This window comes from Heptranchias perlo, chromosome 35 (assembly GCF_035084215.1).
Source record: "Heptranchias perlo isolate sHepPer1 chromosome 35, sHepPer1.hap1, whole genome shotgun sequence".
NCBI lineage: Eukaryota > Metazoa > Chordata > Chondrichthyes > Hexanchiformes > Hexanchidae > Heptranchias > Heptranchias perlo.
In genome coordinates, this window is record NC_090359.1 from 11,110,048 (window position 1) to 11,127,378 (window position 17,331).

Genomic DNA, 17,331 nt, shown 5'->3' on the forward strand with positions numbered 1-17,331 from the left:
GAACATTTTATGAACAAATTTCAATATTTCAAAGTAAAGGGTGTCCCAGACATGGATTTGGCCCAATTCACTGTAAAGTTATAAAAACAGCCAGTTTAGCGACCAGGGGACATAACCTAAAAATTAGAATCAGGACTTTCAGGAGTGAAGTGAAGAGACACTTCTACACGCAAAGAGTGGGAGAAGTTAGGAACACTCTTCCACAAAGAGCAGTTGATGCTCGCTCAATTGTTAAATCTATTATCACAGAATAAAATTTTGTTAACCGAAAGGTAAGTGATATGACTAAGGCAGGTATATGGAGTTATAGAGTCATGGAGTTATACAGCACGGATAGAGGCCCTTCGGCCCATCGTGTCCGCGATGGCCATCAAGCCCAGTCTAATCTAATCCCATATTCCAGCATTTGGTCCGTAGCCTTGTATGCTATGGCATTTCAAGTGCTCATCCAAATGCTTCTTGAATGTTGTGAGGGTTCCTGCCTCCACAACCCTCTCAGGCAGTGAGTTCCAGACTCCAACCACCCTCTGGGTGAAAAAGTTCTTTCTCAAATCCCCTCTAAACCTCCCACCTTTTACCTTGAATCTATGTCTCCTTGTTATAGAACCCTCAACGAAGGGAAAAAGCTCCTTAGTATCCATCCTATCTATGCCCCTCATAATTTTGTACACCTCAATCATGTCCCCCCTCAGCCTCCTCTGCTCCAAGGAAAACAAACCCAATCTTCCCAGTCTCTCTTCATATCTGAAGCGCTCCAGCCCTGGTAACATCCTGGTGAATCTCCTCTGCACCCTCTCCAAATCGATCACATCCTTCCTGTAGTGCGGCGACCAGAACTGCACACAGTACTCCAGCTGTGGCCTGACCAGTGTTTTATACAGCTCTATCATAACCTCCTTGCTCTTATATTCTATGCCTCGGCTAATAAAGGCAAGTATCCCATATGCCTTCTTTACCACCTTATCTACCTGTTCTGCTGCCTTCAGGGACCTGTGAACTTGCACACCAAGATCCCTCTGACCCTCTGTCTTGCCTAGGGTCTTCCCATTCATTGTGTATTTCCTTGCCTTGTTAGTCCCTCCAAAGTGCATCACCTCGCACTTTTCCGGGTTAAATTCCATTTGCCACTGTTCCGCCCATCTGACCAACCCATCGATATCGTCCTAAGACTGAGGCTATCCTCCTCGCTATTTACCACCCTACCAATTTTTGTATCATCAGCGAACTTACTGATCATACCTTTTACATTCATATCCATGTCGTTAATGTCGACCACAAACAGCAAGGGCCCCAGCACAGATCCCTGTGGTATCCCACTGGCCACAGGCTTCCAGTCACAAAAACAACCTTCGACCATCACCCTCTGCCTTCTGCCACTAAGCCAGTTTTGTATCCAAAGTGCCAAGGCACCCTGGATTCCATGGGCTCGTACCTTCTTGACCAGTCTCCTGTGGGGGACTTCATCGAAGGCCTTACTGAAATCCATGTATACCACATCCACTGCGTCACCCCCTCAAAAAATTCAATCAAATTAGTCAGACATGATCTTCCCTTGACAAAGCCATGTTGACTATCCCTGATTAATCCTTGCTTCTCCAAGTGGAGACTAATTTTGTCCTTCAGAATTTTTTCCAATAATTTTCCCACCACTGATGTTAGGCTCACTGGCCTGTAGTTCCCCGGTTTTACCCTACTCCCCTTCTTGAATAATGGTACTACATTAGCGGTTCTCCAGTCCTCTGGCACATCCCCTGTGGCCAGAGAGGTTCTGAATATATGTGTTAGAGCCCCCGCAATCTCCTCCTTTGCCTCACACAGTAGCCTGGGATACATTTCGTCCGGGCCTGGGGATTTATTCATTTTTAGGCCTGCTAAAACCACCAATACCTCCTCCCGCTCGATGTTATGTCACAGATCAACCATGATCTCATTGAATGGTGGACCAGGCTCAAGGGGCGAAATAGCCTAATCCTGTTCCTGTGAACACCCCTCAAATACAGTGAACGATAAATAATGTAATCTGAAAATAGGACTAACTACATACAATAAAATCCTGAGGGCCTGTCGTGAGGGGAAGCTGAAGATATCGAAACTTCAGCCTGTGCTCACAAGAAGACAGGTGAAATTCACATCCAACAGAGTTAAAACACAACCGCTGGGCTCCCCATCCCTCACACTCTCACTGTGCCTGTACCCAATGGGCACAACATTGCCTCCCGTGTACACATTTACACTGAGCATTTGAAATCGACCCAGAGTCCCAGCCCCACTAAACAAGAATCTTTACACCAGGGGCAGAGATCTTCAATCTTGGAAGAGAGTTCCAAGGCCACTGACTTTCAATTGTATTGGTGTTTGGACAATTAGATCCGAACGGGAAAGTTTAACTGGAGTTTGGAGCCCGTGTGGGGATTCGAGTGATCAATGACTGCAGAGCACCAAGGGAATGATTGGGCAGTCAACCAGCCGGCACCAGTACCTCAGGCCAGTCCCACTGTCCCTTTAAAGTTCATTGACTGCACAATGAGGGCCGGGCAAGCCTTCACCCATTGCTGCAGCCATCCCTGGACAGGGCCTGGATACACTATTACCAGCCATTCTGCCACGACTTACATGGACTCATTAAAACCTATTTCACTAACAGGAGGAACTGTGGAGGAGTGCAGAGTGTTACGAACAGTATTGAGCACTCATTGCATGCTGATTGGAGGCAGATAATGAAAAATGAGCAACCAGCCATTAGAAGATACAAGTAGTCACTGATTTATTGGTCATTTGATAACTAGTTGAACTGGGTTTGCTTGTGTTTCCTGTACAGAAACAAGGCGATCAAAGAGGCAGAGATCAGAGATACAGCAGTCACAGTCAGGATCAGGACCACCTCAGACGCCACACCTAAAAAGGAACAAGAAACCAATGGTCAGTGAGGGAAGGAAATACTGAGGGGAAAATGGAAACTAGCAGTCGGCCAACTCACCACCAGGAGACCTCTCCTGCATCCTTTGCTCAACCTCATTAAGGGGCTCAGTTGCCACGTCTGTCACATAAGGATCCAGAATGACCAGGGGTCCAAGTGAGGCCTCACCCTCCCACTTCAATTCAGCATCACTCTCTGCAATATCAAACATTCCAGTTAGAGAGGGTAAAGGGTGACCTCCAACAATCAAGAGGATCAATGTCCTACCAGGTCCAGATACAAGATCCCTCCTTCCTCTGGAATCAAGTCGGAATTGCCTCCTGGCACTGCAGCTGCCCAGATGACAACAGGCACACACATCATTGGTAGATTCTTCCAATGGGGTCCAGCTAAACCAGAGAATCAGTTTATCAACCAGGTTTTCCATCGCCCTTTAATCAACACATCCCTGAGTGAGTGAGAGAGGGAACTTACCTATTCTGGAAAGTACAAGCTTTGTTCATGGAATCTCTCCGATCCACTGCAGCAACTTTCAGGTGACAGGTGATGAAAATCTGAGGGACACATTCAACACAAGTTGTTATTTAGTGACCTCCTCCCAACATGGGCAACCCAATGTTTGGCTTCTTCTTACCAAGGAACGGTCATCTCCAAAGAAGCGGAACGCATCCAGGTCAAACTGGAGTTTGTCCAGCTCACGTTCACCTCTTGGCAACACAAAGGTTGAAAAGGAGTCCTCAGCTTTGCTGTCCAGGAGGCAACTGAAGAAAGATTTAAAAAGGGACAACGTGAATAAAGTGAACCTATTGAGACATAACCAGCTGGAGAAGGCAGAGAGCTCCTTACCCATGGTAGTCAATGATGTTGTATCTTGGGGTGGAATCCTTGTCTGGGCTCAATGTAGCTGCACAGCTGTCAATGTAGAGCTTCAAGGGCATGTGGTTGGTCATTGAAACAGAGGCCTCAATGTGAATGAGGTCACCCAGGTAGTAGACAGTCGAGGTGCGCTCTGTAAGCCAGTCATCTGAAGGACAAGGGTTGGAGACAGTGGGTGTAACTCCCAGTGAGAGACGACAGAAAAGCACTCCCCATCCACCCATCACATACCGTTCATAAGACGCAGTGAGAATGACAGAAGCCCTTCTCCAGACTTGGTCGAGCTGAATGGGATCCAGGTGGGCTTGATAGGGTCACTGCTCACATTGCCCTTCCTGGAAGGACAGGAGTGTAATTTCAGGACAACTTCAGAGAACTGCACCTGCTACAGACCTCATTTGCCACAGAGTAAAGATTCTTACCTAAAATAGTGGCACTCAATGGGAATGACTGCTCCATTAGTTCTCACAATGACAGATCCACGAGCATTTGGGGTGTGGTTCAGGTGGGTGGTGTAGACCAGGAAATCTCCAGCCATCTGAAAGACATCAGCTTAAGGAAAGAAGAGCTGGTCATTGGACAAAAGCTATTTCTGGTCATTTTCCTGCCCTGTTAAGCAGCAGTTTGAGGGGTTTCAGCTGCTCCTCAATGACATGATTGAAGCAGCTCCACCATTGGTGGAAGTTGCCTGGAGCAGCCTGTTACTCTGCTCAGTCCACCTTCTATTACAGGAGACTTCAGGCCTGCAGTCAGAAACCCTGAAATGATTGGCACAGCTAAATTTGATAAACATTCTTTCCCATATAGAATAGAGCTTTCACCTTAAGGGGCTTCAAGTTACCCCTGATATGGAGCACAAAACACAACATCACTTTTAAACCTCATCTGTGGCTGTGGAATCAAGGGAATTGGCAAGTGTAAAAACCAAAAGTGGAGTTCCCCTTTAATACATTGTATCCCAATTATTATTCCACTTGTTTCATCTTTCAAGAGAACTCTCAACAGGAACATCCACACTGAACATTCATTGACCACAAGTTGAGGCAACAGGCCTGAATATCCACAGGAAGGCACGGAAAAGATAAATCAATTGAGGCACAAAAGAACAGAGTGGTTTGGAGAAATGTAGGTGAAGGTTCAAGGTCAATAGAATCGAATCTCAAAGTTAGAGTAGTAATGACCCATTTCAGAAAGATGCAGTCCCTCAGTGACAAGTTGAAGTTCTTTTTAAATGTAAAGCTAAGATAGACATGGCAACATAAAGTAGTTTCACACAGGGTGATATTTAACAGTGGGCAAGAATTTATACACAGATTTCATTCAGGGATCTCCTCAGTGGCTGGAGTTTCACCCGATATTAATGAGTTCAGAGTGGGCAGTAATCTACACAGTGAAATTGGAGCAAGAGTTGAGGAATCACATTACCTGCAATCTGCTGCCACATTCATGGAGCCCATAGTCAAAGAGGACGGTGTGGTTCTGAGAGTAGATCCCAGTTGGCCGACAACCTGCTGTCCCCAGGGTCAGGTCAGCAGCTTTAATCAGGTGCCTGGTTCCAAATAAATCCATGTCTACCCTCACCAGCAGGTTCTGCTCTCCACACTGCACCATCACAGTCTGCAGTGGAGACAGACTTCTCCCCTCAGACACACTGAAATGGGAACCAAAGGGAGGGACAGGGAGAGGGACTCTCTGGGGCACAGGGGTGGGTTTTACTCTTCTCCATGGAAATCTCTGCCCTCTAAACTGTTGCCAAGTATCAGAGCAACAAACCACTCCAACGAACACCAGCAATGGGAACAAACCTCTCACCACTAAACCCCCCATGATACCAAACAACTCAACTATCATTTTACCCACCAACCAGCACCTTTTATACTCAACCTGCAGTCACCTGATTCCAATTCAATGATTCGCTGTTGTGATGCGATTGGATGTCTTTCAGAAAACAACTCAATGTCTTTAGAATCCTCCTTTCATTCAATCACTTCCATTGTCCTGTTTCATAAGTTTCTTTCGAAAAAAAAATAAAAAAAAGAAAAGAAAAAAAGATGGAGATCGTGAGCGGTTCAACTCAATGCAGAGATACAGAGAGACACCAGCAGAGGGAGGTAGAGAGCGGTGTTACTGAGTACAGAGATACAGAGAGACACCAGCAGAGGGAGGTAGAGAGCGGTGTAACTGAGTACAGAGATACAGAGAGACACCAGCAGAGGGAGGTGGAGAGCGGTGTAACTGAGTACAGAGATACAGAGAGACACCAGCAGAGGGAGGTAGAGAGCGGTGTAACTGAGTCCAGAGATACAGAGAGACACCAGCAGAGGGAGGTAGAGAGCGGTGTAACTGAGTACAGACATACAGAGAGACACCAGCAGAGGGAGGTAGAGAGCGGTGTAACTGAGCACAGAGATACAGAGAGACACCAGCAGAGGGAGGTAGAGAGCGGTGTAACTGAGTACAGAGACACAGAGAGACACCAGCAGAGTGTCCAGGAAACCAACCTTTTATCTGAAATCTGAGGCGAGATCGAAACTGCACAGTGTGGAGGAAGCATTACTGTGTATCTAACCCGTGTTGTACCTGCCCTGGGAGTGTTTGATTTCACAGTTTAGGGGGAGCTTCATCTGCATATAACCCATGCTGTACCTTCCCTGGGAGTGATTGATGTCTCAGTGTAGAGGGAGCTTTGCTCTCTGTCTAACCCGTGTTGTCACTGCCCTTCTGCAACTGGAAAGTTTCTCTTTCTTTGCTCTAATAAAAGCCATGATGTGGAGATGCCGGTGATGGACTGGGGTGGACAAATGTAAGGAATCTTACAACACCAGGTTATCGTCCAACAATTTTATTTCAAAATAAAATTGTTGGACTATAACCTGGTGTTGTAAGATTCCTAACAAAAGCCCTTCATGATTTTGAACCTCTATCAAATCTCCCCTTTATGTTTTCTGCTCTAAGGAGAACAGCCCCAGTTTCTCCAGTCTCTCCACATTACTGAAGTCTCTTATCCCTGGCACCATTTTAGTAATTCTCTTCTGCACCCTCTCTAAGGCCTTGGCATCCCTCCAAAAGTTTGGTGTCCAGAATTGAACACAATACTTCAGCTGAGGCCTAACCAGTGTTTTATCAAGGTTTAGTATCAATTCCTTGCTTTTGTATTCAATGCCTCAATGAATAAAGCCAAGGGCCCCATTTGCTTTCTTAACAGCCTTCTCAACTTGTCCTGCCACCTTCAAAGATTTGTGTAAGTGCACCCCCAGGTCTCTCTATTCCCCCACTCCATTTAAAATTGTTCCAATTAGTTTAAATTGCCTCTTCTCAATCTTCCTACCAAAATGTTTCACTTCACAATTCTTTGCATTAAATTTCATCTGCCATCTTTCTGCCCATTTCACCAGTCTGTTTATGTCTTCCTGAAGTCTGTTACTATCCTCAACATTGTTTATTACATTTCTGAGTTTCGTGTCATCTCCAAACTTATACCCTGTACACCCAAGTCCCGGTCATTAATATATATCAAAAAGAGCAGTGGTCATAATACCGAGCCCTGGAGGACACCACTGTATACTTGCCTCCAGTCTGAAAAACAACCGTTCACCACTACTCTCTGTTTTCTGCCCCTTAGCCAATTTTCTATCCACGCTGCCATTGTCCATTTAATCCCATGGGCTTCAATTTTGCTAACAAGTCTATTATGTGATACTTTATCCTCCCTTAATCTCTCCCTGCATAGAAACTCCCCGACCCATATTCATGGCCACCCCCTCGACCTTGCCATCTCACGTGGCCTCTCTACTCCCGATCGTGTCAATCATGGATAAGGCCATCTCTGATCACATCCTTGTATCCCTCTCCACCCACATGGAATCATAGAATCATAGAAAGGTTACAGCACGGAAGGAGGCCATTCGGCCCATGGAGTCCATCCCTGCTCTCTGGAAGATCAATCCATGTCTTCTCACTCCCGCAATGCACATCACAGAATGAACTCAGGAATCACACGCCACTTTCTATGAGCGGTAACAGGCTGCGGTTATGGTGCAGACCGGGACCCAGGGCTGAGGCTGGGAGTGGCACAGTCTGTTTCATGACCAGCCGGAGGTGAGAGTAATACCAGGGAGTCAGGTTGGTGTTTAGAAGGGTGTGGGTTCCAGCTCCCGTTCCAGGACTGGGACACATGATCCAGACTGACTGTGTCGTTCTGAGAGGGAGCTGCATCGTGAGAGGTGCTGTCCTTTGAATGAGGTGTTTAATGGGGGTCCCTTCTTTCTGCTCCGAAGTGTAAAAGATCCCATGGCAATTTGTGAAGAGCCGTGTCTTGTTCCTTGTCTCATTGAGACTCTCAGTTAATTGGCCTGTTCTCTCCACAGATTCGGCCTGACTCGCTGAGTGTTTCCAGAGTGTTCTGTGTGTGTTTCACTGAGACTCAGGTTTTACAGTAAATAATAAAAGGATTGTAGTCAAACACTTGGCCATGAGCTGCTGAGTGACCTGTCGGGACATTGTTGCTTGCTTCCCTTCAGCTTGTGGGACTGGGTTTTTCGTGCACTGTCCCTTTAAGAGCTGTGGTCCGTCTCACTTCTCAGTGTGATTGTGGGACTGACACAGAAGCGAGAGATGAAGCTGCACCCACAGCCTGGACTGCAGGCAAATTGTGAGGCTGGGACTAAAAACCTGTTATTCCCACACAGGGAGTCGAACCCAGGTCGCTTGAGTGAAAACCAAGAATCCTAACCGCTAGACCACATGAGAACTAAGGGGATGGTCAGCAGGAAGGGCACTGAGACTACACCCAGAAGGTTTAATGGAGGTTCACGATTATGACAGGTTTTGTTACAGTAAATAAGGAGAAACTGTTTCCAGTGATGGGAGGGTTAATAACCAGAGGACACAGATTTAAAATAAATGGGCAAAAAAGCCACGGGCGAGGAAATGAGGAGAGATTTTTTTACGCAGCGAGCTGTTATGATCGGGAATGCACTGCCTGAAAGGGAGGTGGAAGCAGGTTCAATCGTAACTTTCAAAGGGGAATTGGATAAATACTTGACGTGTAAAAATTCACAGGGCTGTGGGGAAAGAGCCGGGGAGTGGGACGAACCCTCTTCCTTCTATGTTCATCCCTGGAAATCACACTCTCACCTCCACCTTTGATGCCCTTGTCCCCATTAAAACCATTACTCTCTCTCACCCTGGTCGATCTCCCTGGTACTGCCCTCATTTCCACTCCTGTAAGCCCAAGGGACGCAGACTTGAACATTTATGGTGGACAACTGGTTAACCATTCATCACCAGATCTGGCTGGGCCACATAAAGCACTATTGGGTCCTGCTCTCCTCTGACAAAACTGCTCACTATTCCAGGATCATCCTGGAATGTAAAGATAACCCCCGGCTTCTCTTCTCCACTACAAACCATCTTCTTACACTCCCCTCCCCCCATCTTCTTAAACATCTCAATTAGATCACCCCTTAACCTCCATTACTCAAGGGAATAAAAGTCTCGTCCACAAGACCTGTCCTCATAATTTAACCCTTTTAGCCCCGGTATCATTCTGGTGAATCTGTTCCACACCCAGTCAAGGCCAATATGTCCCTCCTGGGGTACGGTGCCCAGAACTGAACGCATTTCTCCAGATGTGGTCTAACCAGAGCTTTATGCATCGGTATCATAACTTCCACCCTTTGTATTCCAGCCCCTTGAGATGAAGGCTCACATTCCATTAATTATTTTTTGTACCTGTCCACTAGTTTTTAGTGATTTCTGGAGATGGACCACTGAACCTCTCTGCTCCTCCATAGTTCCTAGTTTCTCGTCATTTAGAAAATACTCTGATTTATCTTTTTAAGGTTCTAAGTGGATTATATCACACTTCCCCACATTGAACTCCATCTGCCACAGTTTTACCCTCTCATTTAATCATCAATGTCCCTTCACGACTTCCTGCTCCCATCTGCACTATTTACTGCGCCACCTAACTTGCTGGTTTAAGGGTGAAAACTGCCCTCCGCTTCACTGTAAGTGCAAGAGACAACTTTGTCGATGCCGTGTCGTGTTACAGACCGGCTCGTTGGACCTGCTCGTTTCATCTCATCTCATTTTCAGCAAACCGGAATATTCCTGAAATAGAGGATGGTGAATCACAGCTCGAGAAACCGATCCCCTCGACCAATGGGGACTGCGCCTTCCAACAAATAGGCATTGATGGGGCAAGGTGAGTCTGCTGCTCAGAAATAATACAGCACAGATCATCACTCGTGCAAGCTTCACACCCTTTAGTTTGGAAAAGTAAACTGATGGGAGACAGCTGCTGTCGTGAATGGGTTTCCAAAACTCAAATCAAATGGATTTGTCCTGTGTTGTGAATTACTATTTGTCTGATTCAGGTCATCAGAGCAGTGGGGACTGCATTTTGGACATTCCGAATACCAATGCCCTGTCACGTGAGCCTGTCGTTCTATTCCCGTTCCAAGTCCTCTTTTAAATTTCGATGACTTCCCCGAAATTTGCTTGGAGGACTGTTCGAATCGCAGTCCAGCCCTTCCCACTGTCGCATCCTCTAAATCTCCACCCAGGATTTTCACTGGTGCAACTTTCGTAAACTTGGGCTACTTTCTAATTTCAAAAGCAAAGTGCTGCGGATTCTGGAAATCTGAAACATAAATAGAAAATGCTGGATACACTCAGCCGGTCAGGCAGCATCTGTGGAGCGAGTTCTGATGAAAGGTCACCGACCTGAAACATTCCCTCTGTTTCTCTCTCCACAGACGCTGTCTGACCCGCTGAGAGTTCGCAACATTTTCTGTTTCTACTTTTAATTTGTTCTTTGTATCAACTGTGCCGATCCGTGACTCGACCCGCTGCGCGGCATCTGGTGGTTCGAATTCAGGGCTCTCACCGCCGCGGTGTGGGTTCGATTCCCGGTCAATGAAATAATTGTCACAAAACAATTGTGAACTTTATTAAATGAACACATGAAACTGTGAAAGATGAAAAATTGTTGTAATCGCCATTAATGAAGCGATAACTTTCTGCAGACTGACTGACGGAAATACTAACATGGTTCCCCAGTGACACGTGGGGAAGTTATTGTGTTTTGCATGTGATGAACTTTCATCCGTTCTCATTTTAAAGACTGTTTTTTAAGAGTCTGGTTAAAATGTTCAGTGTTTATGAAAACAGGAATGTGGTACAGCCGTTGTTAAATTCAACAGGAAAAGCCAATTATCTCCCACTTTTCACAAGAGCAAATTCTCAAATAACATTCCCGCCTGGGGTCGAACCAGAGATCTTTCGTGTGCGAAACGAATGTGATAACCGCCACACTCTGGAAACCGCTGCTCATGTTCATTTCATCGCGTGACTTCTCCATGAAACAACATCACTTCTGTCCCACACTAAAAGCTCTCAATCCTTCCCTTTCACAAACATTTCACTGATCAAAACTTCACAAGTCACACAGGAAAAAGTCTTCATTTCAAATTCATTAAACTCCCGAAGGAGCTGCGGGGACAGACTGAGCAAACCTGCGTTCAGTCGTCAAAGGCGGTGTGTGAAGGGTGTGGGTGTGTTGTCATCCTGAGAGACAGCGACAGGCCCGTGACACAGAGCGAAGGCAGGAACTGAGAAATGTGGCCATTCAGGTCCATAAATAGGCAGACACTCAGTCCCAGTCATTCATTCCGACACACGGTCCGGTAGTCAGTCAGTCAGTCGGGTCGGGAGGCCTGCAGACAGCAAACAAAGAGCCAGAGAATAAAGCAGAGACTCAATCAGACGGATAAACCGGGAGACAGACAGACAGACAGTGAAGCGGGCAGGGACTCAGCCCTGTAGATAAGCAGACTGTATCCTTTGCCTTTGACCCTGATTTGTCAGTAATAATTTAAAACCGCTTCTGGTTCGGTCCCTTCCTTTAATCCTGTACAGCAGCAGTGACAAAAACTTTGTGGATTTGAGGGTTGAGCCGAATCCGAGTCAGTTCCCGGTCCCCGGGAGAAATTCCCCAATTCCTGGGCACTTTGTATCAAACAGCAGTTAGCAGCAAAAAGTGTTATTCATGGGAGTAGTGGGACTGAGAAATACTTAAACAGCCGACACCCTGTAAAACAGAGCTCCAAGTATCGGTTTAAATAAAGTTCTGAACTGACAGAGCGGAGGGCAGATGAGGATTGAATTAAATCCCAATTCACTGAATCTAAACAAGGTTTAAAGAAGTGAATCTGTCCGGAGTGGGATTCCTGGGCCTGTGTGTGAGCTGCACCTGGATCGGTCCCGTTCAGTAAACAGAGACCGGCAGGCGGCTCCCAGACACGGCTCAGGCCGGGACCGGCAGCTCTCGGCCGGCAGCGGCTGGATTCGAGAGCGGGGATCCTGAGCTGTTGTTGAGGCGGTCTGGCTGCTGCTGCTTCCGCCTCTCGCCCTCCGAGAGTCCCGGCGGCGGTCGGTACCGATCTCCCTCCTCTGGATCCGGATCCACCTCCTGTCGCAACTGACAGCGTCTGATTCCCGATCAGAAAGCTGAGAGTTCGAATCAGGTCGGGATCACAGCATTTTCACAGCGGCTCAGGGTCCTGGGACTGGTTTTATATCAGTGTTTGAGGGATGGGCTGTTCAGGTTTTATGCTATAATAATGATCAGAATTAAGTTTGATGCTTAAAATACTTTTTTTTCTGTTACTTTCTATTTACACACTCATCAGTTTCAGACAGAAACGGGTAACAATGTTTCAGGGATGTGATGTGCAGCCTCATCTCCCATCCTTTAAGTCCAAGGTCGCAGACTTGAAAATTTATGGCGGACAACTGGTTCAGCCATTCATCGCCAGATCTGGCGGGAACACTTAAAACACCATCAGGTCCTGCTCTCTGCCAAAACTGCTCAATATTCCAGGATCATCCTGGAATGTAAAGATAACCCCGGCTTCTCTTCACTGCAAACCGGTTTCTTAAACCCCTCTCCCCTGCCCCTCTCCCCTCACCTCCAACAACAAGTGCGAGGAGCTCATGGATTTCTTTGTCACCAATACTGAGACCATCCGTTCAGCTGCCTCTGCCGTTTCCCTCCCTTCCCCCACCCACAAGCTAAACTTCCCCTAAGGTTCCCCCTGCCCCAGCCCTGAACTCACATCTTTCTCTAGTTTCTCTCCTATCTCCCCTCTTGCCCTCTCTGAGCTCATCTTGACCATGAGACCCACCCCCTACTCCTTCGACCCTATTCACACCAAACTACGGACCACCCAACTTCCCTTCCTGGCCACCATGTTAGCCCAATATTGTGAACGGTTCCCTCTCCTCAGGTACTGTCCCCCTCCCCTTCAAATCTGGCGTCATCACACCCTCCTCAAAAAACTCACCCTTGACCTCTCGGTCCTTGCAAACTACTGCCCCCATCTCCAACCGAGTTGAAAAGTGGGATCATTATATCAAATCGAGAGACTTTTCACCTCCCCCTCCAAATATTCAAACCACCGTTCAGGAGGAGAACCCCTCTGCTCACTGACCTACATTGGTTCCCAGTCCACCAACATCTCAAATTTTAAATTCTCATCCTCGTGTTCAAATCCCTCCATGACCTCGCCCCTCACTTTCTCTGTAACCTCCTCCACCCCTACAAACCTCCGAGATCTCTGAGCTCCTCCAATTCAGGCCTCTTGCGCATCCACGATTTTCATCGCTCCACCATTGGCGGCCGTGCCTTCAACCGACTGGGCCCAAAGCTCTGGATTTCCCTCCCGAAACCTCCCCGCCTCTCTACCTCTCTCTCCTCCCTTAAGATGCTCCTTAAACGCTCTCTGCTTGCTTAAAAACTGTTTAATCTTCAACCTTTTCCAGTTCTGACGAAGGGTCATCGACCTGAAACGTTAACTCTGTTTCTCTCTCCACAGACGCTGCCTGACTTGCTGATTATTTACAGCATTTTCTGTTTTTATTTCAGCTTTCCAGCATCCGCAGTATTTTGCTTCTAATATCTCCTTCTGTGGCTCGGGGTCAAATATTGTTTAAAAAAGCTCATGTGAAGCGCCTTGGGACGTTTTGCTACCTTAAAGGCGCTATTTATATAGTTCGGGCAGATCGCTTACCACTGACATGTGGCGCCGTGATCGTATAGTGGTTAGTACTCTGCGTTGTGGCCGCAGCAACCTCGGTTCGAATCCGAGTCACGGCATAGTGTGCGCTGCTTCTTTTATTCTCTCCCGCGCTTGCAAATATAATGCAACAATCGATCAATCCTTAATACGTGAAAAAAAAAAAATTTTGGTGGCGAAAACCTATTTATTCCATCAAATCCCAGCACTCTCACATGCCTGTACTTGATGTTCCACAGTTCAAACCCACCTCTTCTCCCAGCTTTTTCATCCTTCCACAATCAATAGGCCGCCTTTACTTTCCTCCTTCCATTTCATGGACACTTTCCTGCTCCATTGCCGACTCTAACATTCACTTTCACGATCTCACGCCTTTAAGTTTGTTCTGCTCCGACCGCTGTTTCTATTGGGCACATGTCCCATTCGCACCAATGTTCATTTGTCCCTTGAAACCAGTCGATACATTTCGATCTGCGTGACCGCTCGACAGACAAACACAAAAAAAGCAGGGCTGGCCTCTGGAAAGACAGCCGCCCGAATGTTCACGAAATTTACTTGGGGAATCTTGTGATCCAGGGGATGGTAACTGAAGAACTTGTTTTTGTTTTGATGCTTGTTGGCTCTTTTCTCTCAGCAGTTGAGTTGCGTGAGCGACGGGCAGCGCTACAGAGCTGTGAATGGAGGTTGAAAGGTGCACATTTGGCAAGTTGGGGCGGTGCAGTAAGATCGGAAATGTTCCGCCTTGATCTTAATAGTTCTGTTGAAACATGCGATTGAATCGAGTAGAGGATAAATGTAAAGAGCGCCTGTGGGGAAAAAGGAGCGATTACAGGCCATGAGCGAAAGGTCTTTCAAATTCTCGTGGCGCAGGACGCTGTGTGCGGAAACGGCAGATTTTAAAGCGCGTGTGTCGGAAAGTAAAGTGCGATCTTGTGTGTGAAAAGAGCACAAGAAAGTTGTGCTTGAAGCTGCGCCCTTGAGGCAAGTTGCAGGTTGTCAGGAAAACTGCTATAGTGAAAGCTCAAAAATAAACCCAGAAACTGCTGGCAACACTCAGCAGGTCAGGTAGTATCTGTGGGGAGATACTCAAGTATTTACCCAATTCTCCTTTTAAAGTTACGATTGAATCGAGCTCCACCATCCTTTAAGGCAGTGCGTTCCAGATCATAACAATTCGCTGTGTCAAAAAAATCTCCTTATTTCTCTTCTCGTTCTTTTGCCAATTATCTTAAATCTGCGTCCGTTGGTTGCCGACCCTCCCGCCAGTGGGTGAAGTTTCTCCTTATTTACTCGATCAAAACCCCTCTTAATTTTGAACACGTGGGTTACTTCTACCCTTAACCTTCATTGCTCGAAGCAGAACAATCCCAGGTTCTCGAGTCTCTCCACACAACGAAACCCCATCCCTGGTATAATTCTGGTAAATCTCCTCTCCATCCTCTCCAAGACCTTGACCTCCTCAAGAAATTATAGTGCCCAGAATTGGACACAATACTTCAAATGAGGCCTGAACAATGATTTATAAACGTTCAACATAACTTCCTTGCTTTTGTGCTCTATTTCTCTATTATTAAGCCAAGGAACCGGATGCTGTTTTAACGGCTTCACCAACTTGTGCTGCCACATTCAATGATGTTGCTGAAAACTGTCGAAACTTAACACTATACAAATGCATTAACACCCAAACAAGAAGTAGAATGAGAAGCTTTATTGAACCCCAACTTGTATACAAGTGGAAGTGCACCTCAAACAATGGTTGAGGGTGCAACTTCGCCGAGTCAATGAAACAGTTCATGTTTATACAATTCATTAGGCAACGCCCACCTGTTACAGAATATGGGCGTACACGTACATTATTTATTGGCTCAGGTAGTTGGTCAATCAAGTAGTGAGCCAGCCCCCGAACATCCAGAGCCATCACGGAGGCCTGAGCAGATGTCAGCTCTTTTCTTTCTCTCCGCATTCCTGTTCCTTGTTATCAGTAAGGCTGGAGCCAGTCTCAAGGCTTCATGGCCATTCATCAGCTCTATTATTATTATATTCTGTCCTTATCTCAAGGAAGACCAGGCTGTGCTAGGCCTAATTATCAACATACCAAGGCTCAAACGCAATTACACAATTGTGCTTACTTTGTGTTTGTGGCTAATCCTATCATGTGAGTTAATAAAGAGTTAATATGGTCAAGTATCCCGTCATGCACTTCCACAAAATTACCAGTAACACATTGGGTGAGAACGGATAACACAGCACGGGCCAGGATGGCGGAGAGAGACAGAGACGCCTGTTGTGATCTGTAACTTTTTATAAACACTTCAGCTTATTGCACTCCGTGTCCAACACCGTGCGGTCTCCCCTGGTGTGTCAGCTTTCTGTGTTCATACAGTGTAATGTATTGAATTGTCTCTTGGATCACACGGGGTGGGAGACGGGGGTCTGTGTGCGGAGGGTTTGGGGGGTGAGCTCTGATTCCCGACCTCTTCTGGATTGAAAGGAGAAAAGAATGAATGAGAGAGAGAAGCGATGTGGGAGAAGGGATGATGGAAGAATTTGTCCATGAACCGGATTAAAGTGGCCAAAAATAAGATAATATTAAGATATCATCAGCAGAACATTAATACAAGCTGTAAAACAAAAGCAAAGCAAAATACTGCAGATGCTGGGAATCTGAAGTAAAAACAGAAAATGCTGGAAATACTCAGCAGGTCAGGCAGCATCTGTGGAGAGAGTTCTGATGAAAGGTCATCGACCTGAAAGGATGTTTCTCTCTCCACAGATGCTGCCTGACCTGCTGAGTGTTTCCCGCATTTTCTGTTTTTTTATTAATATAACCTGAGCTCTGTCGAGCGTTTGTTGGTCGATTCACTGATAAAGCTGGGAATTGAGGGGAAGCTGGTTCATGGCGAACCCCAGCTCTGAATCCCCCCGGCAGAGAGTTCAAGGAATGTTTAATATGAATGAGATTCAACGACAGTATCAGAAAATCTCTCCTTGGTGGTCGGTCTCATTCTCCCGAAGTGAGGAATGAGCGGGAGGGGCAATTCCACCCGGGGTTATATTTTATTCCAAGAGGGATGACCCAAGAACTAGTTTGATGTGGGGCCGAAATAGCTCAGTTGGGAGAGCGTTAGATTAAAGATCTAAAGGTCCCGGGTTTCGGCCGTTTTCGGGTTATTTTGTTTCTTCTTCTTTGGGTCGATTCTCGAACATTTATTTACACTGACATTTTTACCCAAAACTGAACGGTTGGGGATGGAATAGAGAGACATCAAGGATGTCTGTATTTAGCTTTTATTTCTCTATTTCCTTCTGCCTTTCTCTCTGGTTTTTGTCTCTCTCGGTGCCCGATGGACATTTGATTTGATGCATTTGTCCTAAACTGATGCCTTTTGCACATCTCAGGGCGGTCAGACACGCTCTGTCTGTCTGTTACTGCTTGTGACCATTAACGGGAACAGG

The 17,331-nt window shown here is 46.5% G+C and overlaps 2 protein-coding genes and 1 non-coding gene across 3 annotated transcripts in view; 1 reads left to right on the plus strand and 2 right to left on the minus strand.

Moving 5' to 3' along the window:
- Window positions 1-17,331, minus strand: part of LOC137302345 (zona pellucida sperm-binding protein 3-like) — a 1,023,493-nt gene that overhangs the window by 418,492 nt on the left and 587,670 nt on the right. The gene's annotated exons all lie outside the window — the stretch shown is intronic.
- Window positions 2,740-15,838, minus strand: LOC137301956 (zona pellucida sperm-binding protein 3-like). Its single transcript, XM_067971675.1, has 12 exons — window positions 15,700-15,838; window positions 13,870-14,019; window positions 12,051-12,288; window positions 10,567-10,744; window positions 4,216-4,331; window positions 4,025-4,128; window positions 3,764-3,941; window positions 3,552-3,678; window positions 3,392-3,471; window positions 3,185-3,306; window positions 2,978-3,112; window positions 2,740-2,895 (listed from the first exon to the last, which is right to left on the minus strand). Exons 1-12 carry the CDS (start codon window positions 15,836-15,838, stop codon window positions 2,783-2,785), a joined length of 1,680 nt encoding a protein of 559 aa, XP_067827776.1. The 3' UTR covers window positions 2,740-2,782.
- Window positions 13,884-13,955, plus strand: trnah-gug (transfer RNA histidin (anticodon GUG)). Its single transcript has one exon. It is a non-coding gene; the product is annotated as a tRNA-His (tRNA).

Excerpts from the sequence above, each read along its gene's own strand:
- LOC137301956 (XM_067971675.1), bottom strand. The coding sequence starts at position 15,838 with ATGCGGAGAGAAAGAAAAGAGCTGACATCTGCTCAGGCCTCCGTGATG. Across the intron at positions 4,332-10,566 it reads ATGTTGCGAACTCTCAGCGG|ATGGCTGGAGATTTCCTGGT; the intron begins GTCAGACAGCGT and ends GATGTCTTTCAG. Across the intron at positions 2,896-2,977 it reads GCAGGAGAGGTCTCCTGGTG|GTGTGGCGTCTGAGGTGGTC; the intron begins GTGAGTTGGCCG and ends GTTCCTTTTTAG.